Consider the following 23,890-nt stretch of genomic DNA (forward strand, 5'->3'; position numbering starts at 1 on the left):
AGTAATCCAGCAGAGCGGACGCACAGGAGTCTGCTCTTTAAGCCTTAGGCAAAGGAAAATTGAAGTTGGCAGAGGGAATATTGGAGGCAGTGATATCAGGGAGGACTACTGCCAAAGTCCATGCTCAGGGATGAGGGCCTGAATAAGAGAGCACTGAGGATGGAGAAAAAGATCTGGCTATGAAAGGAACCTGCTAAATGACCGCAGGTGGGAGGTGAAGAAAAGGGAAGAAAGGTTCTGATGTGGGTGACTGAATGGCCAGTGGCACCATTAACCAAAATAAGAAAAAGAGGAAGAAAGATAGAATGGGGTGGGGTGATTAATTCAGTTTAGACTATTGAAGTGATGCAGGGACATCCAGATGATGTAAGTGTCCAATAACCCAATAGATACAGAGTTCTAGCATCATAAGAGGTGTGTGGGCTGGAGATGTGTAGATTTGGGAGTCCTGTGAAATAAGAGTAGCTGAAGCCATAGGAGGAGAAGAGGAGTCCTCCCAGAGAATCCTGAAGAAGGTCAACACTTTCATGGGTAAGGAAAAAAGAGAAGCCAGAAAGGGGGACATAAAAACGAGAGATGGGATAACTGGGAGACAGTGGTACAAAGAAACCAAGAGAAAGTGTAGTGGCTAGTAGAATCTTGAAGATGTTATGAGTTCCCATAAGTTGGGAAAAGACCTGGAGAGGTTAGCAGACAGCTCAAAGGGTAATGTCGCTGGGTGCTTGTCAGAGTTTGTGCTGGAGTTGTATGGGAAAGGGTTATCTCCAGAAATGCTTACCTACCTCCTGCTGATGTGAAGAACAGTTCAGGAAGCAGATTAAAGAAATTTGCCACTACACAGAGAGATGCCAAGGCAACAGGAAGATGGTTGGAGTTTCTGACACACTCTTTGTGCCTCTAGTTTGGTCTCCCTCTCTCAGTGGTGGACCAAAGGTCTGGAAGGGTGAAAGTGGAAAGTACTAGCAAATGAAGCTAGCAGAGAGCCTCCATTCTCATAGCCCCTACTAGACTGTGAACTTTTGGAGACTTATCCTCAGCATCTAGCACTGCACTGTGAATGTAGAGGCGCTCACATTTGTTGAATAAAACGTCAAAAGCAAATAAGATAATTGACCAATAAGAGAAATAAGTGCTGTAGGACATAAGCAAATAATCTAGAGAAGTGGTTAGAACTGCTGGAATCAAACCGTAGTAGGAATGAGGCTCTACGGCCTCCTAGCTAATGTATAACCTTGGGCAAGTTCCTTAAATACACTGTGGGAACCACAGCAGAGCCCACCACCCTAGATATAGCACTCACCTAAATGACAACAATTACAATGTACTTGGCCAAGTACTTATTATTACTCAACTCTCCAGAAGTCTGACCTGAGAACATATTTAGCGCATTTTTAAAGGAATTATAACCGTAAATAGACCACTTATTATCAATCAATGCCACCTACCAATGTTTACTGTAACCAGGAACTGCACAGCCCCATCACAACAAAACCATGGAGATGAAGTCTACCACTCATGGAGTCATTAACAAGTTCAGCAAAATTAAATGAGGCCATTTATGTAAAAGAACTTTAAAAATGAATAGCATCCACCATAAAAATCAGTTGGCCCCTTCTTAAAAATGTACCCGTTAAAAAATAAGCAATTCTTGTACTCAGCACCCTCGTTATGAAACGGAAGCCTCTATTATACTCATTTGGCAAAAAGAAGAAAAGAAACAGCTTTTTTTTTTAACGATCTATGATTTGCTATTTTAAAAAAAAGCCAAGAAAAAAAAAAGTAGCCCTCTAAATTGTACTTACAAATCCTTCTTCTGTAATAGTTGGTGGCTCTGAAACAAGATAAAATATTACATTATCTCACTCAAATCTGATTTCCTTTTAAAGTAAATGAAATAATTTGAGACCGCACTTAGCCCTGCTGCTTTATACGTGGGCAAGCTCAGTAAAACTCTTGGCCCTCTGTTCATTCTCTGCACATGGACTGAATTTTAAGTTGGAATTCAAGGTGGAAGTGGGGAGGAAAGGCCTCTGGAATTCAGCTTGGTCACTTATTGACTGTGACCCCGGAGTTAACCTTAATAGACGGAGGCCTCCATTACTCCCGCTGCAAAACGGAGAACTAAGCAAGATAAAATAGGACGGGGCCAACGAAGCACTGGGAAAGGGGTGAGGGGTTAAATTCCTTACAAAATGCGGTGAGAGAACTCTGGAGCCAGTGCTACGGGACGCGCGGGAACCCAGAGGCGGTGCGCAGTGGGGCCGCCCCGCGGGCGAGAGCAGCGGCCCGCGCGCCCCGGCCCCGACACCGACCCCGGCCGCCCCACCTACCGGCGGTGAGCCGCCTCTCGGGCATGCCGCCGCCGCTGCCCGCGCCCGCGGCACCCGTGCGGGCCGTCAGGCCCCGGGAACGGATGCCGACGCGGAGCGGCGCGCGGCCCCGGACTGCGCCGGCCGCTGCGGCCCCGCCCGGCCCGAGTTGCTATGGAACTGAGACAATGCGGGCGCCGAGCAGCGGGCAGTCACGCGCCTTTCGGGCTCCCCGGGCCGAGGAAGGTACGCCGTCCGCCCCAGCCCGTCCTCCTTCGGGCCAGGGGGCGGCCCCGCCGCCAACGGCTGCGGGACGGCGCGCGCCGAGCAGTGGGCAGTCACGCGCCTTTCGGGCCCCCCACGGGCCGAGGAAGGTACGCCGTCCGTCCCAGCCCGTCCCCCTTCGGGTCAGGGGCCGGCCCCGCCGCCAACGGCCGTGGGACGACGCGCGCCCAGACCCCGGCGCTGCCACCGCTAGGGCCCTGGAGACGCATCGCCCTTAGAGCCCGAACTAGCTGGGGTCTCGTTACTGCGGTGACTGCGGCTCAGGCCTGTTCTCCCCGCACAAGCTCCCGCACAAGCTCCGCCCACACCGTCCACAGTAAGAAAAGACCGGCTCCGAGCGGGTGCGGGGATGGAGGCCTCTCTGGCTCGTCTTGAGAAGACGAGGAAGGAAGGGAAGAGTTTTCTAGGTACCGAAGGAGGGCGAGTACTCGCCACACACAGCTCTTGAGCGCGTTCAGTTATATGAATGCCTGTATAAAAAGTTAAATATTCACGTGCTTTAGGAACCAGATCGTCCTCACACCTTTCCTCCAATCGGTTAGGGCAGCCAAATTCTCAAGATAGCTAAGATTTTAAAATTACCTAAGGAATCATGAAGAGGGGACAATATACTGAGGTTGCCCATAGTGTATGTTCCCGGAAAAGTTATGATAGAGGAGTTTAAGTGAAGAGTGAAATTTGAAAAAAGAAAAACAATACCTCTAATTAGGAAAAAGTGAGCGTTTCTAGCAACGTCGTGGCTAACTCAAAGTTCCAGCCCAGACCTCTCCCCCTGAACCTGAGAACCCTAAATCCAATTTCTACCCGTGGTAGCTCTTCCTGGATGCTTTCAAATCAAAATGTCCAAAGGGAAATTCACAATTTTTCCCATTTCTTATTTTCAAATTTCATCTTCTTACGTAAATCCCATATTCAGTAAGCGATACCTTCTTCCACCAAGTGACTCAAGCCAGAAACACCATATTCACTCAAGCACTAGGTCCTGCCAATTCTACCTTGAAGTATTTCTGGAACCTTCTCTCCTTTCCCACTAACAACCAGAGTCCTAGCACAGGCTGCCATTTGGACTGTTGTAAAAAACTTCCTAACTTGTCCCTCGGTCGTTGCTTCCAGTAGAGTTCCCCTTAAGTCCATTCTCCATGCTGAAAGCAAACTTATCCAAATGTAAATGTGACCTACTTGAAACCCTCAGTGGCTCCACATTTGCCTCCTAGGGCCTGCAGGTGTGTGAGTGCTTAAGCAAACAAGGAGTAAGACAAGGGGTGCTGGTACTGCAAGAAACCCTAACACCTGCTTAGTTATATTTATTTCCTCTTCAGCAGTACGTAGGCAAAGACAAAAAAATAAAGCAATAAACCACTACCTTGGCCAAACAGAATCAGCGGGCCAAATGAAGTCAAGGGAGACTAGTGAGGAGAACAGGAAGGGGATGGGTGAGGGAACAAATCAACAATGGCTTTGTCGGCCCTCATACGGACTCTGGCTTTCATTCTGAGTGAAACACGAACTACAGGAGTTTGAACAAAGAAGTACCACGATTTTACTTTTATTTGAAAATGATCGCTCTGGGTGCTGTATAGCGAATGCAGATGGGCCAGGTAGTAGCAGGCAAGAGCGGGTGGCTCAGAGCAGGGGAGTAGCAGGTTTGAGTAACAGGTTTGAGATGGACTCAAATCCCGCATATATTTAAAGGTAGGGCCAAGATGATTCCCTGACAAAGTGGATGTTGGAATGAAAGTAGTTGAGAATAATTCCAAGGTTTTTGCCATGAGCAGCCAGGAGGATGGAGTTGCAATCATTGGAGATGGAGAAAGCTGTGAGAGGAACACAGGTAGGAGAGAGGTTAAGAAGCCTATTAGCCATGCAAAGCAAAGATTTTGAGTTTGCAGTTGATATAGAAGCCTGGAATTTGGGAGATATAAATTTGAGAGTCGACAAACGGGCTTTTCAGGCATTTGCTTGCACCGTTTTTCTGTCACCAGGGAAGCCCTTCTGGCCTTTCTTTATCAGGCTAAATTTTCTCATTCTTCAATACTCAGCTTGGGTGTCATCTCCAGAATACCTTCATGTGAGCTCCTTTCATTGACCTCTCCTCTTGCTCCTATGTAGTTAGTACAAACTCATGTCTTAAAGGGATACCCTCTACTCTCAGTGCCACTCACCAGACAGTAAACTCCTGGGGGTGAAGGAGATTCATGTTCTTTTAACAACCCCCCACCCAGCACCCAGGACTGAGTGCCACTGCTCAGTACATATTTGTTGAAACATCTTCTCTCCATTGCAGTCATTCTGCCCTGCTCACAGACAAGATACGTTAATTCCTGTTTTAGGTAGCCATACTGATGAGAAGACAATAATTTGTTTTCACATTAAGTGTGGCTAACACTTACTGCACATGCTGTGGGCCTCTAACAATAACCATAACCATGGGAGATTGATATTATCCTCAACAATTTAAGAAACTGAGACTTGGACTTATAAAATTTGCTCAAAGACAAGCAAAGCCTGAAAGTGTTGAAACCACCAACTCATCCAGGCCTGTCTCATCCAAAGCCTTTTCTCTAACAACCAGGCTAGGCAGCTTTTCTCGCTAAAAATAATCTCATTTAGAGATTTTAAAAAACAGCATAAGAATCATAAAGGCAGTTACTTGAACCCAAATGCTTAGATAAGAAGCTATTCTAATGTTTTGATGATTTTTTTTGGTAACAGTTTTATTGAGATGGAATTCACATGTCATAAAATTCACCTATTTAAACTGTATGATTCAGTGGGTTTTAGTATATTCAGAGTTGTGCAACCATCACCACAATCAGTTTTAGAACATTTTCATCACCTCAAAGAAACCTCATACTCTTAGCTGTCACCCCTATTATCCCGTCCCCACCCAAACCCTATGCACCCACTAACCTACCTTCTGTCTCTATATATTTGCCTATTCTGGAATCACACCACATGTTGGTCTTTTGTGACTGGTTTCTTTCACTTAGCATAATGTTTTTAAGATTCATCCATGTTGTGGCATGAATCAGTTCTTCATTCCTTTTTGTTGCTGAATAATATTCAATTGTATGGCTATGCCACAATTTGTCCATTCATCAGTTGATAGTCATTTGGATTGTTTCTACTTTTTAGCTATTATGAATAATGCTGCTATGAGCATTTGTGTACAGGTTTTTGTGTGGACATGTTTTCATTTCTCTTGGATATATACCTAGGAGTGGAATTGCTAGGTAATGTGGTAATTCTATGTTTGTTTGGCAGCCCTGTTTAATTTTTAAGGAACTACAAGACTATTTTCCAAATTGGCTGTACCATCTTATATTGCCACCAGCAGTGGATGAGGGTTCTGATTTTACCACAGCTTCACTCACACTTGTTACCATCTGTCTTTTTGATTCTAGCCATCCTACTGGGTGTGAAGTGGTATCTCTTTGTGGTTTTGATTTGTATTTCCCTGATGACTGTATTTTACTTACTTTTAACACATTTTATTATGTTTCTGCCCCCCAAACTAGCTAGTATTCCCAAAAAGGCCTTTTTTTTTTTTTTTTTACTACTAGTCTATACCATTGTTGAAAACCTAGGCAGTTCAAAACCACAAGTTTGTAATAAGACCTATATCTACATAAATTGAATTAAGTTTTTGTTTATTCTCTTCTGATTCCGGACATATTATTAGAGAATTTGAAGGATGTATTTGGGATAGACTTACTAAAACATAGACTTTGTAGTACACCTAAAGTCAATTGGGGGGAATCTTGGAGAGCATCTCAGACAGTCTCCCTGCAAAATAGCTAAAACTGTGATGAAACTGCGGAACAGGACAGAAGTGATATCATGTAAAGGTGCTGTAGACAAAGAAAAATGATCAGGTCTCCAAATATGAATCCTAAACCAAAAGTCACAAGGGCTGATCTGAATTGCAAGGATTAATTTGCATTAGGGCTACTCTTTGTAGCCTGCTCAGGGTGAGAAGCTACAGGGATTTATCCAACAATTCTCACAGGTACTGCTGGAGAGACTGGAGTGTATGTGTATATATCTCCTTGACAGTCAAGAGCAGATTTTTCAGGCATCCTACCTGTTTAGTGATTTAAACTTATTGGTCGTTCCTTGGGTTTGGTGTGGTAGGGTCAAACTTAAGCCTAGTTCCAAACCTTTCTAAATGTGAACAGGAATAGCATCAACGGGATGAAATTCATATTACCATTGTGATTTTAATTTTTGATAGTAATGGGATATTTAATAGAAAGTCTGACTGTACAAATGGACAATGGCCAGACCATATATGACAAGAGAACTTTAATAACCTCTGTAGCAACCAGCCTGGGAAGCCAAGCCACAACTTCTGCAGCAATAAGCCCCAAATGGTCAGGACTTCATCAATAACTGCCAGATTCTCTCATTTTTGCCCTCACTTCCAACTCAGGACCAACCAGAGAAAACCAAATATGCTTCCCCAACTAGTAACAAAGGATTCTAGATAGCCCACTTCCAGCTTCCCCTGCTAACAAACTCCAATCAGAGCACACCTGAAGTTCTCCCCTTTTTTCACTATACAGCTTTCCCACTCTCTTGCCTGCCTTTGAGCCACTGCCACATGCAAATGATGGTGGCTGACTCCTTTGCTAAAACAAGCTCTGAATAAATAGCCTTTGCTTGTTCTCATTTGGGTTGTTTTCACTTATTTCCACATAGCTAAACTATATCCTTAATTTTTACATGAATCATTTTTATTCATGAATAAATGAATCAAAATGACAGGATAATGCAGTAGAATGTTTTTCCTAGGAGCTGGATGGCAACTCAACATCTGATGATATACAATACCATCCCCCATTCCAATCCCTAAAATAACTGCAGTTGTGGCAGTTATAACATTTATATATTGTTTCTTTACATTTTCTTTTTGATAATCACTGATTCTTTCCTTTTTGTGAAATTACGTATCAATACTGGATAACAACTACATACACTCCGTATCACACTTAACTAGAAAACGGCATTCTTTTTTTAATTTTTTCACTTAACAGTTCATAATTTTTTGAAGAAGGAACATAATTAGTTTAATACATTCATTAGGCAATTTCTTAACTTATTCAAGATAACTACCCTCTGGACCTGCTGGTTTAGATTTATTCTAATTGTCAATATATTCCATTCAATTACTTTGTTTCTTTCACAAACTGATGAGATAATTCAATTTTTTAACGCTTCCCTAAAGTTTTAAAACTCTAATATTGCTCTAGGGTTTTGTAATTTTTACAAATAGAGAATACATTATTTTTTCTTTTTCTCCTCCTTTTTTTTCTCCCCTCCTCTACTTTTTTTTTAAATTAATTAATTAATTTATTTATTTATTTATTTATTTATTTATTTATTTATGGCTGTGTTGGGTCTTCGTTTCTGTGCGAGGGCTTTCTCTAGTTGTGGCAAGCGGGGGCCACTCTTCATCGCCGTGCGCGGGCCTCTCACTATCGCGGCCTCTCTTGTTGCGGAGCACAGGCTCCAGACGCGCAGGCTCAGTAATTGTGGCTCATGGGCCTAGTTGCTCCGCGGCATGTGGGATCTTCCCAGACCAGGGCTCGAACCCGTGTCCCCTGCATTGGCAGGCAGATTTTCAACCACTGTGCCACCAGGAAAGCCCCATCTCTACTTTTTTTTTAAAAAAATGAATTTGAGCCCTAAGGGATTTTTTGACCTGTGTGGGTCTCTCCTGCAGGCCCAGCACCTAGAACAAAACCTGCCATGATATAGTAAATGCTCAATAAATGTGTGTTAAATTAGTGAATTATATTTAATGAAGAAATAAAGATTTTATTATTGGAAGTTATAAAATAAAACAACAATAAGATACCACTACAAACCTTTTCAAAAGGTCAAAATCCAAACACTGACGACACCAAACGCTGGTGGGGATGTGGACCAACAGGAACTAACCACAACATTGCTGGTGAGATGGCAGAATGTTACAGCCACTTTGGAAGACAGTTTGGTGGTTTCTTATAAAACGAAACATACTCTTACCATATAATCCAACAGTTGTGCTCCTTGGTATTTACCCAAAGGAGTTGAAAACTTATGTCCACACAAGAACCTTCACATGGATGTTTATAGCAGCTTTATTCATAATTGGCAAAACTTGGAAGCAACTAAGATGCCCTTCGGTAGATAGATAAACTCTGGTACATGCAGACAATGGACTATTACTCAGTGCTAAAAAGAAATGAGCTATCAAGCCACAAAAAAACATGGAAGTACCTTAAATGCATATTACTAAGTAAAAAGCCAACCTGAAAAAGGTTACATACTGTATGATTCCAACTACATGACATTCTGGAAAAGGGAAAACTATGGAGACAGTAAAAAGATCGGTGGTTGCCAGAGGTTAGTGGAGAGAGAGGTGAATGGGCAGAGCACGGAGGATTTTTAGGGCAGTGGCACTACTCTGTATGATATTATAATGGTGGATACAAGTCATTATACATTTGTCCAAACCCATAGAATGTACACCACCAAGAGTGAACCCTACCTAAGGTAAACTATGGACTTTGGGTGATTATAATGGTATATGTAGATTCATCAGTTACGGCAAATGTACCGCTCTGGTGGGGATGTTGATAATGGGGTGGCTATGCAAGTGTGGGGACAGGGAGTCTATGGGAAATCTCTGTAACTTCCTCTTAATTTTGCTGCGAACCTAAAACTGCTCTAAAAAAGTCTTTTTAAAAAAGTTATAAAGAACATTAGAAGATTGGTCAAAATAAAAGATCTCTTAATTTTTAAAAATTGAAGTATAGTTAATTTACAGTATTGTATTAGTTTCAGGTGTACAGCAAAGTGATTCAGTTATACATTTATGTGTATATATATACTTTTTATTCTTTTCCATTATAGTTTATTACAAGACACTGAATATAGCTCCCTGTGCTATACAGTAAATCCTTGTTGTTTATCTATCTTATATATGGTAGTGTGCATCCCATACTCCCAATTTATCCCTCCCCCCCTTCCCCTTTGGTAACCAAAAGTTTGTTTTCTATGTCTGTGAGTCTGTTTCTGTTTTGTAAATAAGTTCATTTGTACTATTTTTTAGATTCCACATATCATATAATACTTGTCTTTGTCTGACTTGCTTCACTTAGTATGATCATCTCTAGGTCCATCCATGTTGCTGCAAATGGCATTATTTCATTCTTTTTTATGGCTGAGTAATATTCCAGTGTGTGTGTGTGTGTGTGTGTGTGTGTGTGTGTGTGTGTGTGTGTATACCACATATTCTTTATACATTCATCTGTTGATGAATACTTAGGTTGCTTCCATGTTTTGGCTATTGTAAATAGTGCCACTATGAACATTGGGGTGCATTATCTTTTCAAACTAGAGCTTTCATCTTTTCTGGATATATGCCCAGGAGTGGGATTGCTGGAAGATCTTAATTTTTGATCTGCCAGTCAGGCATCAGTGATCAGGAAAAATAAAATGTCCATTAGCTTGAATTTCCTATCTCCTTACCTGAAGCCAAGCCAACAGCAAGTGATTCTCTAATAATCAGGGAGCAGGAGAACCAAAGTTTTGCTGCCATAGGAGAGGGATACTACTCAGGTTTGTATGAGCAGGCAGAAAGCCAAGTCTAAATATCTGGAGTCAAACAGCCATCATTTTAACCTCAGCCCTAAATTCACTAGTGGGGATGAACACAATTTTAAACTCTTCTAAGCCTTATCTGAAAGGGAAAAAAAAGCAAATAATGGTACCACTCTCATAGCATTGCTCTTAATATAATGAGATAGTGTCTGTAATATACATCATTCACTTCCTGGCCAAATTAAAAATTAGCCACCAACAATAAAGATCTATAAATATTTTAAACTGAGATCACTGTCTCAGGATTCCACAGCCCATTTAGTCAACATTTACTGTGTCTCTGATTATACTAGTAGACTCTAGAGCACTAGAGAGTGGTAAGAAAGAACAGCCCCTGCCCTTGGCACATTTACACTCCTCATGAAACAATTCAAAAGTACTTACAAAGTAACTTGAAAATGAGTGCAGATTATCCTCTGTATCAGTACAAAAGGAGAGAGGCAGCAGTGTACATTTCCCTGGCAGCAGAGAATAAGGGAAAAAGAGGCCTTTCATGACAGCAGTCTTGACAACCCCTCGTTTTCAACAATGACACAGAGCTCCCGCTCTCTGCGCCCCAGGGCACCCAGGGCACCCCATGTATACCTAACCCAGGCTAGGCATAGGGGAGGTGGCGGGGAAGACTTTTGGCAAGCAGTGAAATTCTATTCGGTGCTAAGGGACTAGACTAAGTACTGGGGACTCAGACACAGGTCAGAGGACTTCACTGGCTAACAAAGAAAGCATAAAAGTTCTGATAAATGCTGTGAGAACACAGATACAAAGGGTCTCCAGAGAGTGACATAACCAGCCAGGGAGTGGGGGGAAGGTGATCAGCCCTGGTGTCCACTGAGCAGAGTTTTAAAAGGCAAACAGGAGTGAGGCAGAGGGGAAGAGAGAGAATGACAATCCGAAGGAGAAAGCAGCATTGCCATGGGAGAGGGATACTGGTTAGAGGGCTGGAGCAAAGAGAGTATGAAAGGGGCAGTGGCTCAGTTTTAACCCTCTCAAAAGCAAACAACTATATTCGAAGTACTCTAGCATATCAGCTTAAAGAGTAAACTGAGATTTCGATAAATTTATTTGATATCAGCTGAAAAAGAAAACAGATTTGGATAAAATTTATCTTATATGGTAACCAATTATTATTAATTCATCAATTCAATTAAGATTTTAAACAAATGAGAGACACACTCAAGATGTGTACTTCAATAAGATCACCCAGATCATAATTGTTTTATTCTTAACCCATGACATTATTATTATTAAAATATTTATTTTAAACATTTAAGATCATTCAGCTCTTCTCAGGTGACACCCAAATAAGCTTCAAGTCATTAATATTTACAAAAACACATGAAAACATTCAAGAAATAAAATTACATTCAGTTAATCTAAGATTAACAAGTTCTGGGGATCTAATGTACAGCATGGTGATTATAGCTAATAATACTGTATTATACACTTGAAAGTTGCTAAGAGGGACTTCCCTGGTGGCTCAGTGGTTAAAAATCCACCTGCCAATGCAGGGGACATGGGTTCGAGCCCTGGTCCGGGAAGATCCCACATGCCGCGGAGCAACTAAGTCCGTGTGCCACAACTACTGAGCCTGCACTCTAGATCTCATGAGCCACAACTACCGAGCCTGCATGCCACAACTACTGAAGCCCATGCGCCGAGAGCCCGTGCTCCACAACAAGAGAAGGCACCGCAATGAGAAGCCCACGCATGGCAACAAAGAGTAGCCCCCGCTCGCCGCAACTAGAGAAAGCCTGTGTGCAGCAACGAAGACCCAACACAGCCAAAAATAAAACATAAATTAATTAATTTAAAAAAAAAAGAAAGTTGCTAAGAGAGTAAATCTTAAATGTTCTCACCAACAAAAAAAGAAATAGTAATTATGTGATGGGATGGAGATGTTAGCTAAGAGTACGGTGGTAATCATTTTGCAATATATAAGTGTATCAAAATAACATGTACAACTTAAACTTACATGATGTTATATGTCAATTGTATCCCAATAAAGCTGGAGAAAAAAAAGAAATAAAATATTTTTTTCCTTTAAAATAAGTACTATAGGGCTTCCCTGGTGGCGCAGTGGTTAAGAACCCACCTGATGGGCTTCCCTGGTGGCGCAGTGGTTGAGAATCTGCCTGCCAATGCAGGGGACACGGGTTCCAGCCCTGGTCTGGGAAGATCCCACATGCCGCGGAGCAGCTGGGCCCGTGAGCCACGATTACTGAGCCTGCGCGTCTGGAGCCTGTGCTCCGCAACAAGAGAGGCCGCGATAGTGAGAGGCCCACGCACGGCGATGAAGAGTGGCCCCCGCTTGCCACAACTAGAGAAAGCCCTCGCACAGAAACGAAGACCCAACACAGCCATAGATAAATAAATTTATTAATTTAAAAAAAAAAAAAAGTGTTACTTTAAAAAAAAAAAAGAACCCACCTGACAATGCAGGGGACACAGGTTTGAGCCCTGGTCTGGGAAGATCCCACATGCCACGGAGCAACTAAGCCCATGTGCCACAACTACTGAGGCTGCACTCTAGGGCCCATGAGCCACAACTACTGAGCCCACGTGCCACAACTACTGAAGCCCGCGCGCCTAGAGCCCATGCTCCGCAACAAGAGAAGCCACTGCAATGAGAAGCCCACGCACCACAACGAAGAGTAGCCCCCACTCGTTGCAACTAAAGAAAGCCTGAAAAAAAATAATAAAAAATAAAAAGTAAAGAAAGCCTGCGTGCAGCAACGAAGACCCGATGCAGCCAAAAATAAATAAATAATTTTTTTTAAAGTACTATATTTTGAACATATATTTCCCTCTCTTGAATACCAACACACAAAAAAATTAAATATCTTTGCCACCCTAGCACATAAAAATTGGAATATATTGTTTACTTTCTGCATGTAGTAATATACCACTTAATCATAAAGTGATGCATATTTCAACTCTAAAGGCCAAAATCCTCTGCCCTTAAACACCTAACATATGTGTATGTATATACACATCCATGCGTGCATATCTTAATTCTCATTCATCATAACTATTATATTATATATCATGTGATAATCATTATTAATTCAGCAATTCAATTAATACTTGCAACATCTATCATGCACAAGACATTCTGCTAAAAGAGGCAGAGAGGTGAATAAAACAATTCTGCTCTTAAGGAACTTGCTAATGGTGGAAAACAAGAATTTAATACAAATAAAACATGCCATAAATACCATAAGAAAGGTATGAATAAACACTAGATTCAAAGAAGGTAAGAATTTTGTCTTGTTGGAGAGATCAGAAAATGCTTCATGGGAGCCCTGAACCAAGATGGCGGAGTAGAAGTACGTGCTCTCACTCCCTCTTGCAAGAACACCAGAATCACAACTAGCTGCTGGACAATCATTGACAGGAAGACACTGGAACTCACCAAAAAAGATACCCCACATCCAAAAACAAAGGAGAGCCACAATGAGATGGAAGGAGGGGGGCAATCACAGTAAAATCAAATCCCATAGCTGCTGGGTGGGTGACTCACAGACTGGAGAACACTTATACCACAGAAGTCCACCCACTGGAGTGAAGGTTCTGAGGCCCACGTCAGGCTTCCCAACCTGGGGGTCTGGCAACGGGAGGAGGAATTCCTAGAGAATCAGACTTTGAAGGCTAGTGGGATTTGATTGCAAGACTTCGACAGGACTGGGGGAAACAAAGACTCCACTCTTGGAGGGCACACACAAAGTAGTGTGTGCACCGGGACTCAGGGGAAGGAGCAGTGACCCCAGGGGAGACTGAACCAGACCGACCTACTAGTGTTGGAGGGTCTCCTGCAGAGGCGGGGGGTGGCTGTGGCTCACCGTGGGGACAAGGACACTGGCAGCAGAAGTTCTGGGAAGTACTCCTTGGTGTAAGCCCTCCCAGAGTCTGCCATTAGCCCCACCAAAGAGCCCAGGTGGGTTCCAGTGTTGGGTTGCCTCAGGCCAAACAACCAACAGGCAGGGAACCCAGCCCTACCCATCACCAGTCAAGTGGGTTAAAGTTTTACTGAGCTCTGCCCACCAGAGCAACAGTCAGCTCTACCCACCACCAGTCCCTCCCATCAGGAAACTTGCACAAGCCTCTTACATAGCCTCATCCACCAGAGGGCAGACAGCAGAAGCAAGAACTACAATCCTGCAGCCTGGGGAACAAAAACCACATTCACAGAAAGATAGAAAGGATGAAAAGGCAGAGGGCTATGTACCAGATGAAGGAACAAGATAAAACCCCAGAAAAACAACTAAATGAAGTGGAGATAGGCAACCTTCCAGAAAAAGAATTCAGAATAATGATAGTGAAGATGATCCAGGACCTCGGAATAAGAATGGAGGCAAAGATCGAGAAGATGCAAGAAATATTTAACAAAGACCTAGAAGAATTAAAGAACAAACAGAGATGAACAATACAATAACTGAAATGAAAACTACACTAGAAGGAATCAATAGCAGAATAACTGAGGCAGAAGAAAGGATAAGTGACCTGGAAGAGAGAACGGTGGAATTCACTGCTGCAGAACAGAATAAAGAAAAAAGAATGAAAAGAAATGAAGACAGCCTAAGAGACCTCTGGGACAATATTAAACACAACAACATTCGCATTACAGGGGTCCCAGAAGCAGAAGAGAGAGAGAAAGGACCCGAGAAAATATTTGAAGAGATTATAGTCGAAAACTTCCCTAACATGGGAAAGGAAATAGCCACCCAAGTCCAGGAAGCGCAGCGAGTCCCATACAGGATAAACCCAAGGAGAAACACGCCGAGACACATAGTAATCAAATTGGAAAAAATTAAAGACAAAGAAAAATTATTGAAAGCAGCGAGGGAAAAACGACAAATAATGTACAAGGGAACTCCCATAAGGTTAACAGCTGATTTCTCAGCAGAAACTCTACATGCCAGAAGGGAGTGGCATGATATACTTAAAGTGATGAAAGGGAAGAACCTACAACCAAGATTACTCTACCCGGCAAGGATCCCATTCAGATTCGATGGAGAAATCAAAAGCTTTACAGACAAGCAAAAGCTAAGAGAATTCAGCACCATGAAACCAGCACTACAAAAAATGCTAAAGGAACTTCTCTAAGTGGGAAACACAAGAGAAGCAAAGGACCTACAAAAACAAACCCAAAACAATTAAGAAAATGGTCATAGGAACATACATATCGATAATTACCTTAAACGTGAATGGATTAAATGCTCCAACCAAAAGACACAGGCTTGCTGAATGGATACAAAAACAAGACCCATATATATGCTGTCTACAAGAGACCCACTTCAGACCTAGGGACACATACAGACTGAAAGTGAGGGGACGGAAAAAGATATTCCATGCAAATGGAAATCAAAAGAAAGCTGGAGTAGCAATACTCATATCAGATAAAATAGACTTTAAAATAAAGAATGTTACAAGAGACAAGGAAGGACACTACATAATGGTCAAGGGATCAATCCAAGAAGAAGATATAACAACTATAAATATATATGCACCCAACATAGGAGCACCTCAATACATAAGGCAACTGCTAACAGCTATAAAAGAGGAAATTGACAGTAACACAATAATAGTGAGGGCCTTTACACCTCAGTTACACCAATGGACAGATCATCCAAAATGAAAATAAATAAGGAAACAGAAGCTTTAAATGACACAATAGACCAGATAGATTTAATTGATATTTATAGGACATTCCATCCAAAAACAGCAGATTACACTTTCTTCTCAAGTGCGCACGGAACATTCTCCAGGATAGATCACGTCTTGGGTCACAAATCAAGCCTCAGTAAATTTAAGAAAATTGAAATCATATCAAGCATCTTTTCTGACCACAACGCTATGAGATTAGAAATCAATTACAGGGAAAAAACGTAAAAAACACAAATACATGCAGGCTAAATAATACATTATTAAATAACCAAGAGATCAATGAAGAAATCAAAGAGAAAATCAAAAAATACCTAGAGACAAATGACAATGAAAACACGACGATCCAAAACCTATGGGAGGCAGCAAAAGCAGTTCTAAGAGAGAAGTTTATAGCTATACAAGCCTACCTCTAGAAACAAGAAAAATCTCAGATAAACAATCAAACTTTACACCTAAAGGAACTAGAGAAAGAAGAACAAACAAAACCCAAAGTTAGCAGAAGGAAAGAAATCATAAAGATCAGAGCAGAAATAAAAGAAATAGAAACAAAGAGAACAAGAGCAAAGATCAATAAAACTAAAAGCTGGTTCTTTAAGAAGATAAAGAAAATTGATAAACCATTAGCCAGACTCATCAAGAAAAAGAGGGAGAGGACTCAAATCAATAAAATTAGAAGTGAAAAAGGAGAAGTTACAACAGACACTTCAGAAATACAAAGCATCCTAAGAGACAAGCAACTCTATGCCAATAAAATGGACAACCTGGAAGAAATGGACAGATTCTTAGAAAGGTATAACCTTCCAAGACTGAATCAGGAAGAAATAGAAAATATGAACAGACCAATCACAAGTAATGAAGTTGAAACTGTGATTAAAAATCTTCCAACAAACAAAAGTCCAGGACCAGATGGCTTCATAGGTGAATTCTATCAAACATTTAGAGAACAGCTAACACCCATCCTTCTCAAACTCTTCCAAAAAATTGCAGAGGAAGGAACACTCCCAAACTCATTCTATGAGGCCACCATCACCCTGATACCAAAACCAGACAAAGATGCTACAAAAAAAGAAAATTACAGACCAGTATCACTGATGAATATAGATGCAAAAATCCTCAACAAAATACTAGCAAACAGAATCCAACAACACATTAAAAGGATCATACACCACGATCAAGTGGGATTTATCCTAGGGATGCAAGGATTCTTCAATATATGCAAATCAATCAATGTGACACACCATATTAACAAATTGAAGAAGAAAAACCATATGATCATCTCAATAGATGCAGAAAAAGCTTTTGACAAAATTCAACACCCATTTATGATAAAAACTCTCCAGAAAGTGGGCATAGAGGGAACCTACCTCAACATAATAAAGGCCATATACGACAAACCCACAGCAAACATCATTCTCAATGGTGAAAACTGAAAGCATTTCCTCTAAGATCAGGAACAAAACAAGGATGTCCACTCTCACCACTATTATTCGATATAGTTTTGGAAGTCCTAGCCACGGCAATCAGAGAAGAAAAAGAAATAAAAGGAATACAAATTGGAAAAGAAGAAGTAAAACTGTCACTGTTTGCAGATGACGTGACACTATACATAGAGAATCCTAAAGATGCCACCAGAAAACTACTGGAACTAATCAATGAACTTGGTAAAGTTGCAGGAGACAAAATTAATGCACAGAAATCTCTTGCATTCCTACACACTAATGATGCAAAATCCGAAAGAGAAGTTAAGGTAACACTCCAATTTACCATTGCAACAAAAAGAATAAAATACCTAGGAATAAACCTACCTAGGGAGACCAAAGATGTGTATGCAGAAAACTATAAGACACTGATGAAAGAAATTAAAGATGATACAACAGATTGAGAGATATACCATGTTCTTCCAATATTGACTGGAAGAATCAATATTGTGAAAATGACTATACTCCCCAAAGTAATCTACAAATTCAGTGCAATCCCTATCAAGTTACCAATGGCATTTCTTACAGAACTAGAACAAAAAATCTTAAAATTTGTATGGAGACCCAAACGACCCCGAATAGCCAAAGCAGTCTTGAGGGAAAAAAACGGAGCTGGAGGAATCAGACTCCCTGACTTCAGCGTACACTATAAAGCTACAGTAATCAAGACAATATGGTACTGGCACAAAAACAGAAACATAGATCAATGGAACAAGATAGAAAGCCCAGAGGTAAACCCATGCACCTATGGTCAACTAATCTATCACAAAGGAGGCAAGGATATACAATGGAGTAAAGACAGTCTCTTCAATAAGTGGTGCTGGGAAAACTGGACAGCTACATGTAAAAGAATGAAATTAGAACACTCCCTAACACCATACACAAAAATAAACTCAAAATGGATTAAAGACCTAAATTTAAGACCGGGCACTATAAAACTCTTAGAGGAAAACGTAGGAAGAACACTCTTTAACATAAATCACAGCAAGATCTTTTTTGATCCACCTCCTAGAGTAATGGAAATAAAAACAAAGATAAACAAATGGGACCTAATGAAACTTCAAAGATTTTGCACAGCAAAGGAAACCATAAACAAGACGAAAAGACAACCCTCAGAATGGGAGAAAATATTTGCAAACGAATCAACAGACAAAGGATTAATCTCCAAAATATATAAACAGCTCATGCAGCTCAATATTAAAAAAACCACCCAATCCAAAAATGGGCAGAAGACCTAAATAGACATTTCTCCAAAGAAGACATACAGATGGCCAAGAAGCACATGAAAAGCTGCTCAAGATCACTAATTATTAGAGAAATGCAAATCAAAACTGCAATGAGGTATCACCTCACACCAGTTAGAATGGGCATCATCAGAAAATCTACAAACAACAAATGCTGGAGAGGGTGTGGAGAAAAGGGAACCCTCTTGCAGTGCTGGTGGGAATGTAAATTGATACAGCCACTATGGAGAACAGTATGGAGGCTCCTTAAAAAACTAGGGGGCTCCCCTGGTGGCGCAGTGGTTGAGAATCTGCCTGCCAGTGCAGGGGACACGGGTTCGAGCCCTGGTCTGGGAAGATCCCACATGCCGTGGAGCAACTAGGTGCCGCAGACCGGCTGCAGAAAGCTAGAAGTTCCTGGCGGTGAGGGGTAACGAACTGAAAAGCACCAGTATGGGATCAGAAGGGCCAAGACAACTGATGGTTGCAAGGCAAGTTTATTCAAAGAGCATGAATATATATATAGGTTTAGTACGGAACGAATAGCAGACAATAAATCAGTAAACCTTGTTTTTCCACATAATTCTGTCGCCACTATCTATGCGTCAGCATGCTTTACGGGCCATTCTTTGGAGATACAGACTTCCCCCTCAGGGCAGCACGTCCTTCTTCTGGGGAACAACCAGGGGCTCGTAGATCCAGAGCAGGCACCTGGAACGAAACTGGCCGCAAGCCATTTTCCTTCTTTACGCTCAATACCGCAGCGTCAGGAGTGCATACCAAGAAAGAGACAAGCAGTTCTCCAGAAAGCTGAATAAGCTTACAGCTTGGGGGCCACCACAACTAGGCCCGTGAGCCACGACTAATGAGCCTGCGTGTCTGGAGCCTGTGCTCCACAATGAGAGGTCCGTGATAGTGAGAGGCCCGCGCACCGTGATGAAGACTGGCCCCCGCTTGCCACAACTAGAGAAAGCCCTCGCACAGAAACGAAGACCCAACACAGCCAAAAATAAATAAATTAATTAATTAATTTTAAAAATAAACAAAAAAACTAAAAATAGAATTACCATATGATCCAGCAATCCCACTACTGGGCATACACCCAGAGAAAACCATAATTCAAAAAGACACATGCACCCCAATGTTCATTGCAGCACTATTTACAATAGCCAGGTCATGGAAGCAACCTAAATGCCCATCGACAGACAACTGGATAAAGAAGATGTGGTACATATATACAATGGAATATTACTCAGCCATAAAAAGGAATGAAACTGGGTCATTTGTTGAGACGTGGATGGACCTAGAGACTGTCATACAGAGTGAAGTAAGTCAGAAGAGAAAAACAAATATCATATATTAACGCATGTATGTGGAACCTAGAGAAATGGTACAGATGAACCGGTTTGCAGGGCAGAAATTGAGACACAGATGTAGAGAACAAACAAACGTATGGACACCAAGGGGGGAAAGTGGTGGGGGGTGGGGGTGGTGGTGTGCTGAATTGGGCGATTGGGATTGATGTGTATAAAATGGATGACTAATAAGAACCTGCTGTATAAAAAATTAAATTAAATTAAATTTAAATATTAAAAAAAAAAAGAAAACAAAGACTAAAAGCTCAGTAACAACCTATTTGTCCATCAGGAGGGGTTTGGGTTCTATTATGGTACAACCACAGGCAGCTAGTGAAAAGAATGAGGCAGCTCTGTATCAGTGATAGATAAGGAAAAGAGATAAGGAAAAAGTAAGGTGCAGACCAATGTCACCACCCACAATGAGTGGGTTTCTTATTTGTTTGGTTTAAGAGATATGGGGATATATGTATATGTATAGCTGATTCACTTTGTTAGAAAGCAGAAACTAACACACCACTATAAACCAATTATACAAGATGTTAAAAAAAAAAAAAAGAAAATGATTCATGGAAAGAAACTAAGGATTACCTGGATTTGATGGGATTTACAGTGGCAAGAGAGAGAGGAAGCAGGAGAAAGCACAGGGGGAGTTTAGAAAACAGTAAGGAGTCTGGTTTGGCTGGAACAAAATGTACAGTGGAATAGTGGGAGAGATTGCTAGAAGGTTAGGACCATTAGGAGATCCTAAATCCTGCCACATCTTTAATAGGAAGCAACGTAATTGGAGCCATGTTTTAGTACAAATAACCTGGCAATGGACACTTAGGACAGAGTCAGATGGGGAGAAAGTAGAAGCAAAGAGACCTGTTAGGAGGCACTGAGCAGAATCTAGGCAGGATGTGATTGGGACCTGAACCAGCACCATCTTTCTGCAGAAATGAGAATTCCAGAGGGAAAAAATTGGTAGCATGCCATCACCAGTCATGATCAGCACTCACCTCCATGTTTCTACTGCTCCTTCCACTCCTCTGGCTCCACAGTCTGTGATGAAGGAGCCAGCATGGCAGAGCCATTGGGCCAGGGAACACAGATGGCCATGTTACAGACCCAGCCGCCAACAAGGTGTTCTGCTAAAGTCATCCCGGAAAACAGTACACTCTTGCAAGTCAGCTCAAGTATTTTAATTACCAACTCTTAGTAATAACTATTACCAAAATTTATTCTATATACCCTTTAAAAATTAAGTCAAGGAACATTTCCCCTATCTGGCAATGTCACACCACATCAATGTCAAATATATAAAAGCGAAATTTACTTTTTTTGAAGGGTAGCCAAAATCACCATAAATGAGTCTTTGGTGCCCCCTTGTGGAATGTTTAGTGTGAGCTTTGAAATATTTACCCTCCTCCACACAGAAACAATAATGGGTATTTCCTTCTTTTAATATATTATACTATTTTTAAGAGACACAATTTAAAATAAATCCATATAAGTAACTTAATGCAAACCAGGAACATAAGAGATCAAATGTAGAAATGTTCAGTAAGTTTCCGAGTCATAAATTTTTGACGGTTTTGCTTTGTGTCATAAATTAAGGAAAGGTAATCAAAAAACTTAGCTTTACGCAGTGCTACATAAGTATCAAAAATGTTTTCTCAGTAGTACTTTTACCATTAAATTATTGATAAGAATTCCATAAGACCTTATTAAGCCTTTTAAATAGCTGGAATAGATTTTAAAATCTATTATTTTCGCCCATAGAAATGTTATAATAAAATGATCAGATAGCTCTTAAAGTGTTGTTTCACTTTATATGACTTATCACAAGTTTATCACCATTTTTTTCCAAACTAGGGGGTCAAAATAAAAAAATATCCATCATTCCTGGAATCAAGTAGAAGTCAAATAGAAAGAATATTCTTGCCCACTTGCTAGCAAGGCTGCAAGGGAGGCACACAATAGGGGGAAACAACAGAGAGACTGTTATCCTAAATCAGTAGAACGTAAAGAATTTATTGGTTTTCCCCAGAATTAATACTAGTTCTTTTCCTAATGTCTTCATTAAGAAGTGAAACAGAAGAATAAAGTGCCAAATTTAATCATCCGTCTTGTTTTGGAATCTTCTTGGGAACTGAGTAGTCCCATCAAGAAATGATCAGTGAGCTTCTTCTTATTACTTACTCTCACCCAATAATCAGAACCTATAAGAATGTAGTCATTACTGGAATGTGGTAATACTTATTCTTGTCTTCATGCCTTGTATCTTTAGATTACACAGACCTTGGGATGGAAGCAGTGGCCTTCTTCTGGAACTGAGCTCTCAAGATAATTGTATTCATGCAATTCATTTAGTTTATCAAATGAGATAGTTGTTTAAGCCACATGAGCTAAGGAACTACTCTATTCAGGCAGAATTGTTCTAACTTAGAATCTTTTTTCCTGGTATACCAAAAGATTTTTCTTAAGTGGCAAAACAGTCTTCCATTAAAGACATGGTAATTATATGCATCTTGAATTTATCAACAAGGGTTCTGCAAAGAGTTTTGTCACATACAAGTGGCAGACTACCTCTGCTAGAATCCTGGCTCCCCACACTTGCTATCTGTGTGACTTTAGATTATTTAACCTGATTCTTGGTTTCCTGATATAAAAAAGGAATGATAGTAACTGCATTATAGAGTCGCTTTGAGGAATAAATGAGTTAACTCATGTAAAGGACTTAAAACATTGCCTGGACATAGCAAATGCTCAATTAATGGTTTGTTGAATTTTTTTTCAAACCAGACATTTTTCACAGCAGGTTAGAGGTTGACTTTACAGTTTCATTCAGCATAGTGTTAATGATATCAAGATCATATGCTCTATCCCCACAAATGTTATTTCACTTTATTGTATGCACATACAGCCAAACGTGTAGTAACACTGATTGGTGTTAACAGGGTAATTTCACAATACATCATTTCTTTTAACTTCCCTTATTTATAGTTAAAGAAGTATACTCAGAATCAATAAGTGACTTGCATAAGGGCACAGCTAGTAAGTAGTTCAGGATACCAACCCAGGCTTTTTGATTCCTGGCCTAGTATTCCTTGCATTACACCCTAACTAATCATAGAAAAATCAGCTAAAAGAATGAGTAGACCAAACAAATCTATTGATTAGATTATATGTTTAAAATCAATTTAAGAAATCATTTAGATTCTACTTTTTTTGGTAATCAAGCATTAATCAATGAAATCAAGCATTAAAAATTAACAAATTATTAGGATAGCGTTATAATGGTTTACCTGGATAAAAAGTTAACACTGGTAGCACTAAAGAAAATCCATTCATTCAATAAATATTTACTGAGCACCTGCTACTTGCCTGGTACCAGGCTAGGTGTTAGGGATACAATGGTATTTAAATCAAATATGACAGGCCTTCACAGAGCTTACAGTCTCATGGGGAAAGAAAATTAAAGAAACAAGTTAAACAAAGTGAACTAAGTGCCACGACAGAGGAAACACAGGACGCTATTGGAACATATGGCTAGGGTAGCTGCACCAGCCAGTTACTATAATACATAATAATTTACAGCAATTAGGATAATGATGATTATTTTCTGAATAGCTGGAGACTTTCATAAAGTTATTCATGAATATGGATGGAATGTGTTAATAGTTATTCTTGTCTTCATGCCTTGTATCTTTAGATTACACAGACCTATGATTTTCCATAGGTAGACCTATGATTTTCCATATGATTTTCTTCCAGTTAATCTACCTACCTCTTGACCTCATCGCAAATGTAAAACCTACCAATAAGAAGCTTGGACTTAGCTTCATTCATTACCTTTTGAATTTCTACTCTGATCTTTTGTCTTCAGAAAGTTTTATTTTTATTATAAACTCATTTAAATATGTGGTATTAAGTCCTTACAC

General features: G+C 40.6%; 1 protein-coding gene across 1 annotated transcript in view; it reads right to left on the minus strand.

The window, feature by feature from the left end:
• Positions 1 to 2,355, minus strand: part of RGS22 (regulator of G protein signaling 22) — a 168,269-nt gene extending 165,914 nt beyond the window's left edge. Inside the window, exons 1-2 of the mRNA XM_068525488.1 lie at positions 2,331 to 2,355; positions 1,803 to 1,831 (exon numbers count right to left, since the gene is read on the minus strand). Coding sequence (XP_068381589.1) covers positions 1,803 to 1,831; positions 2,331 to 2,355 — 54 coding nt within the window. The remainder of the gene's footprint in view (positions 1 to 1,802; positions 1,832 to 2,330) is intronic.
• Positions 2,356 to 23,890: the final 21,535 nt, after the last annotated feature.

The sequence above is a fragment of the Eschrichtius robustus genome, chromosome 17 (assembly GCF_028021215.1).
Source record: "Eschrichtius robustus isolate mEscRob2 chromosome 17, mEscRob2.pri, whole genome shotgun sequence".
NCBI classification, from domain to species: Eukaryota; Metazoa; Chordata; class Mammalia; order Artiodactyla; family Eschrichtiidae; genus Eschrichtius; species Eschrichtius robustus.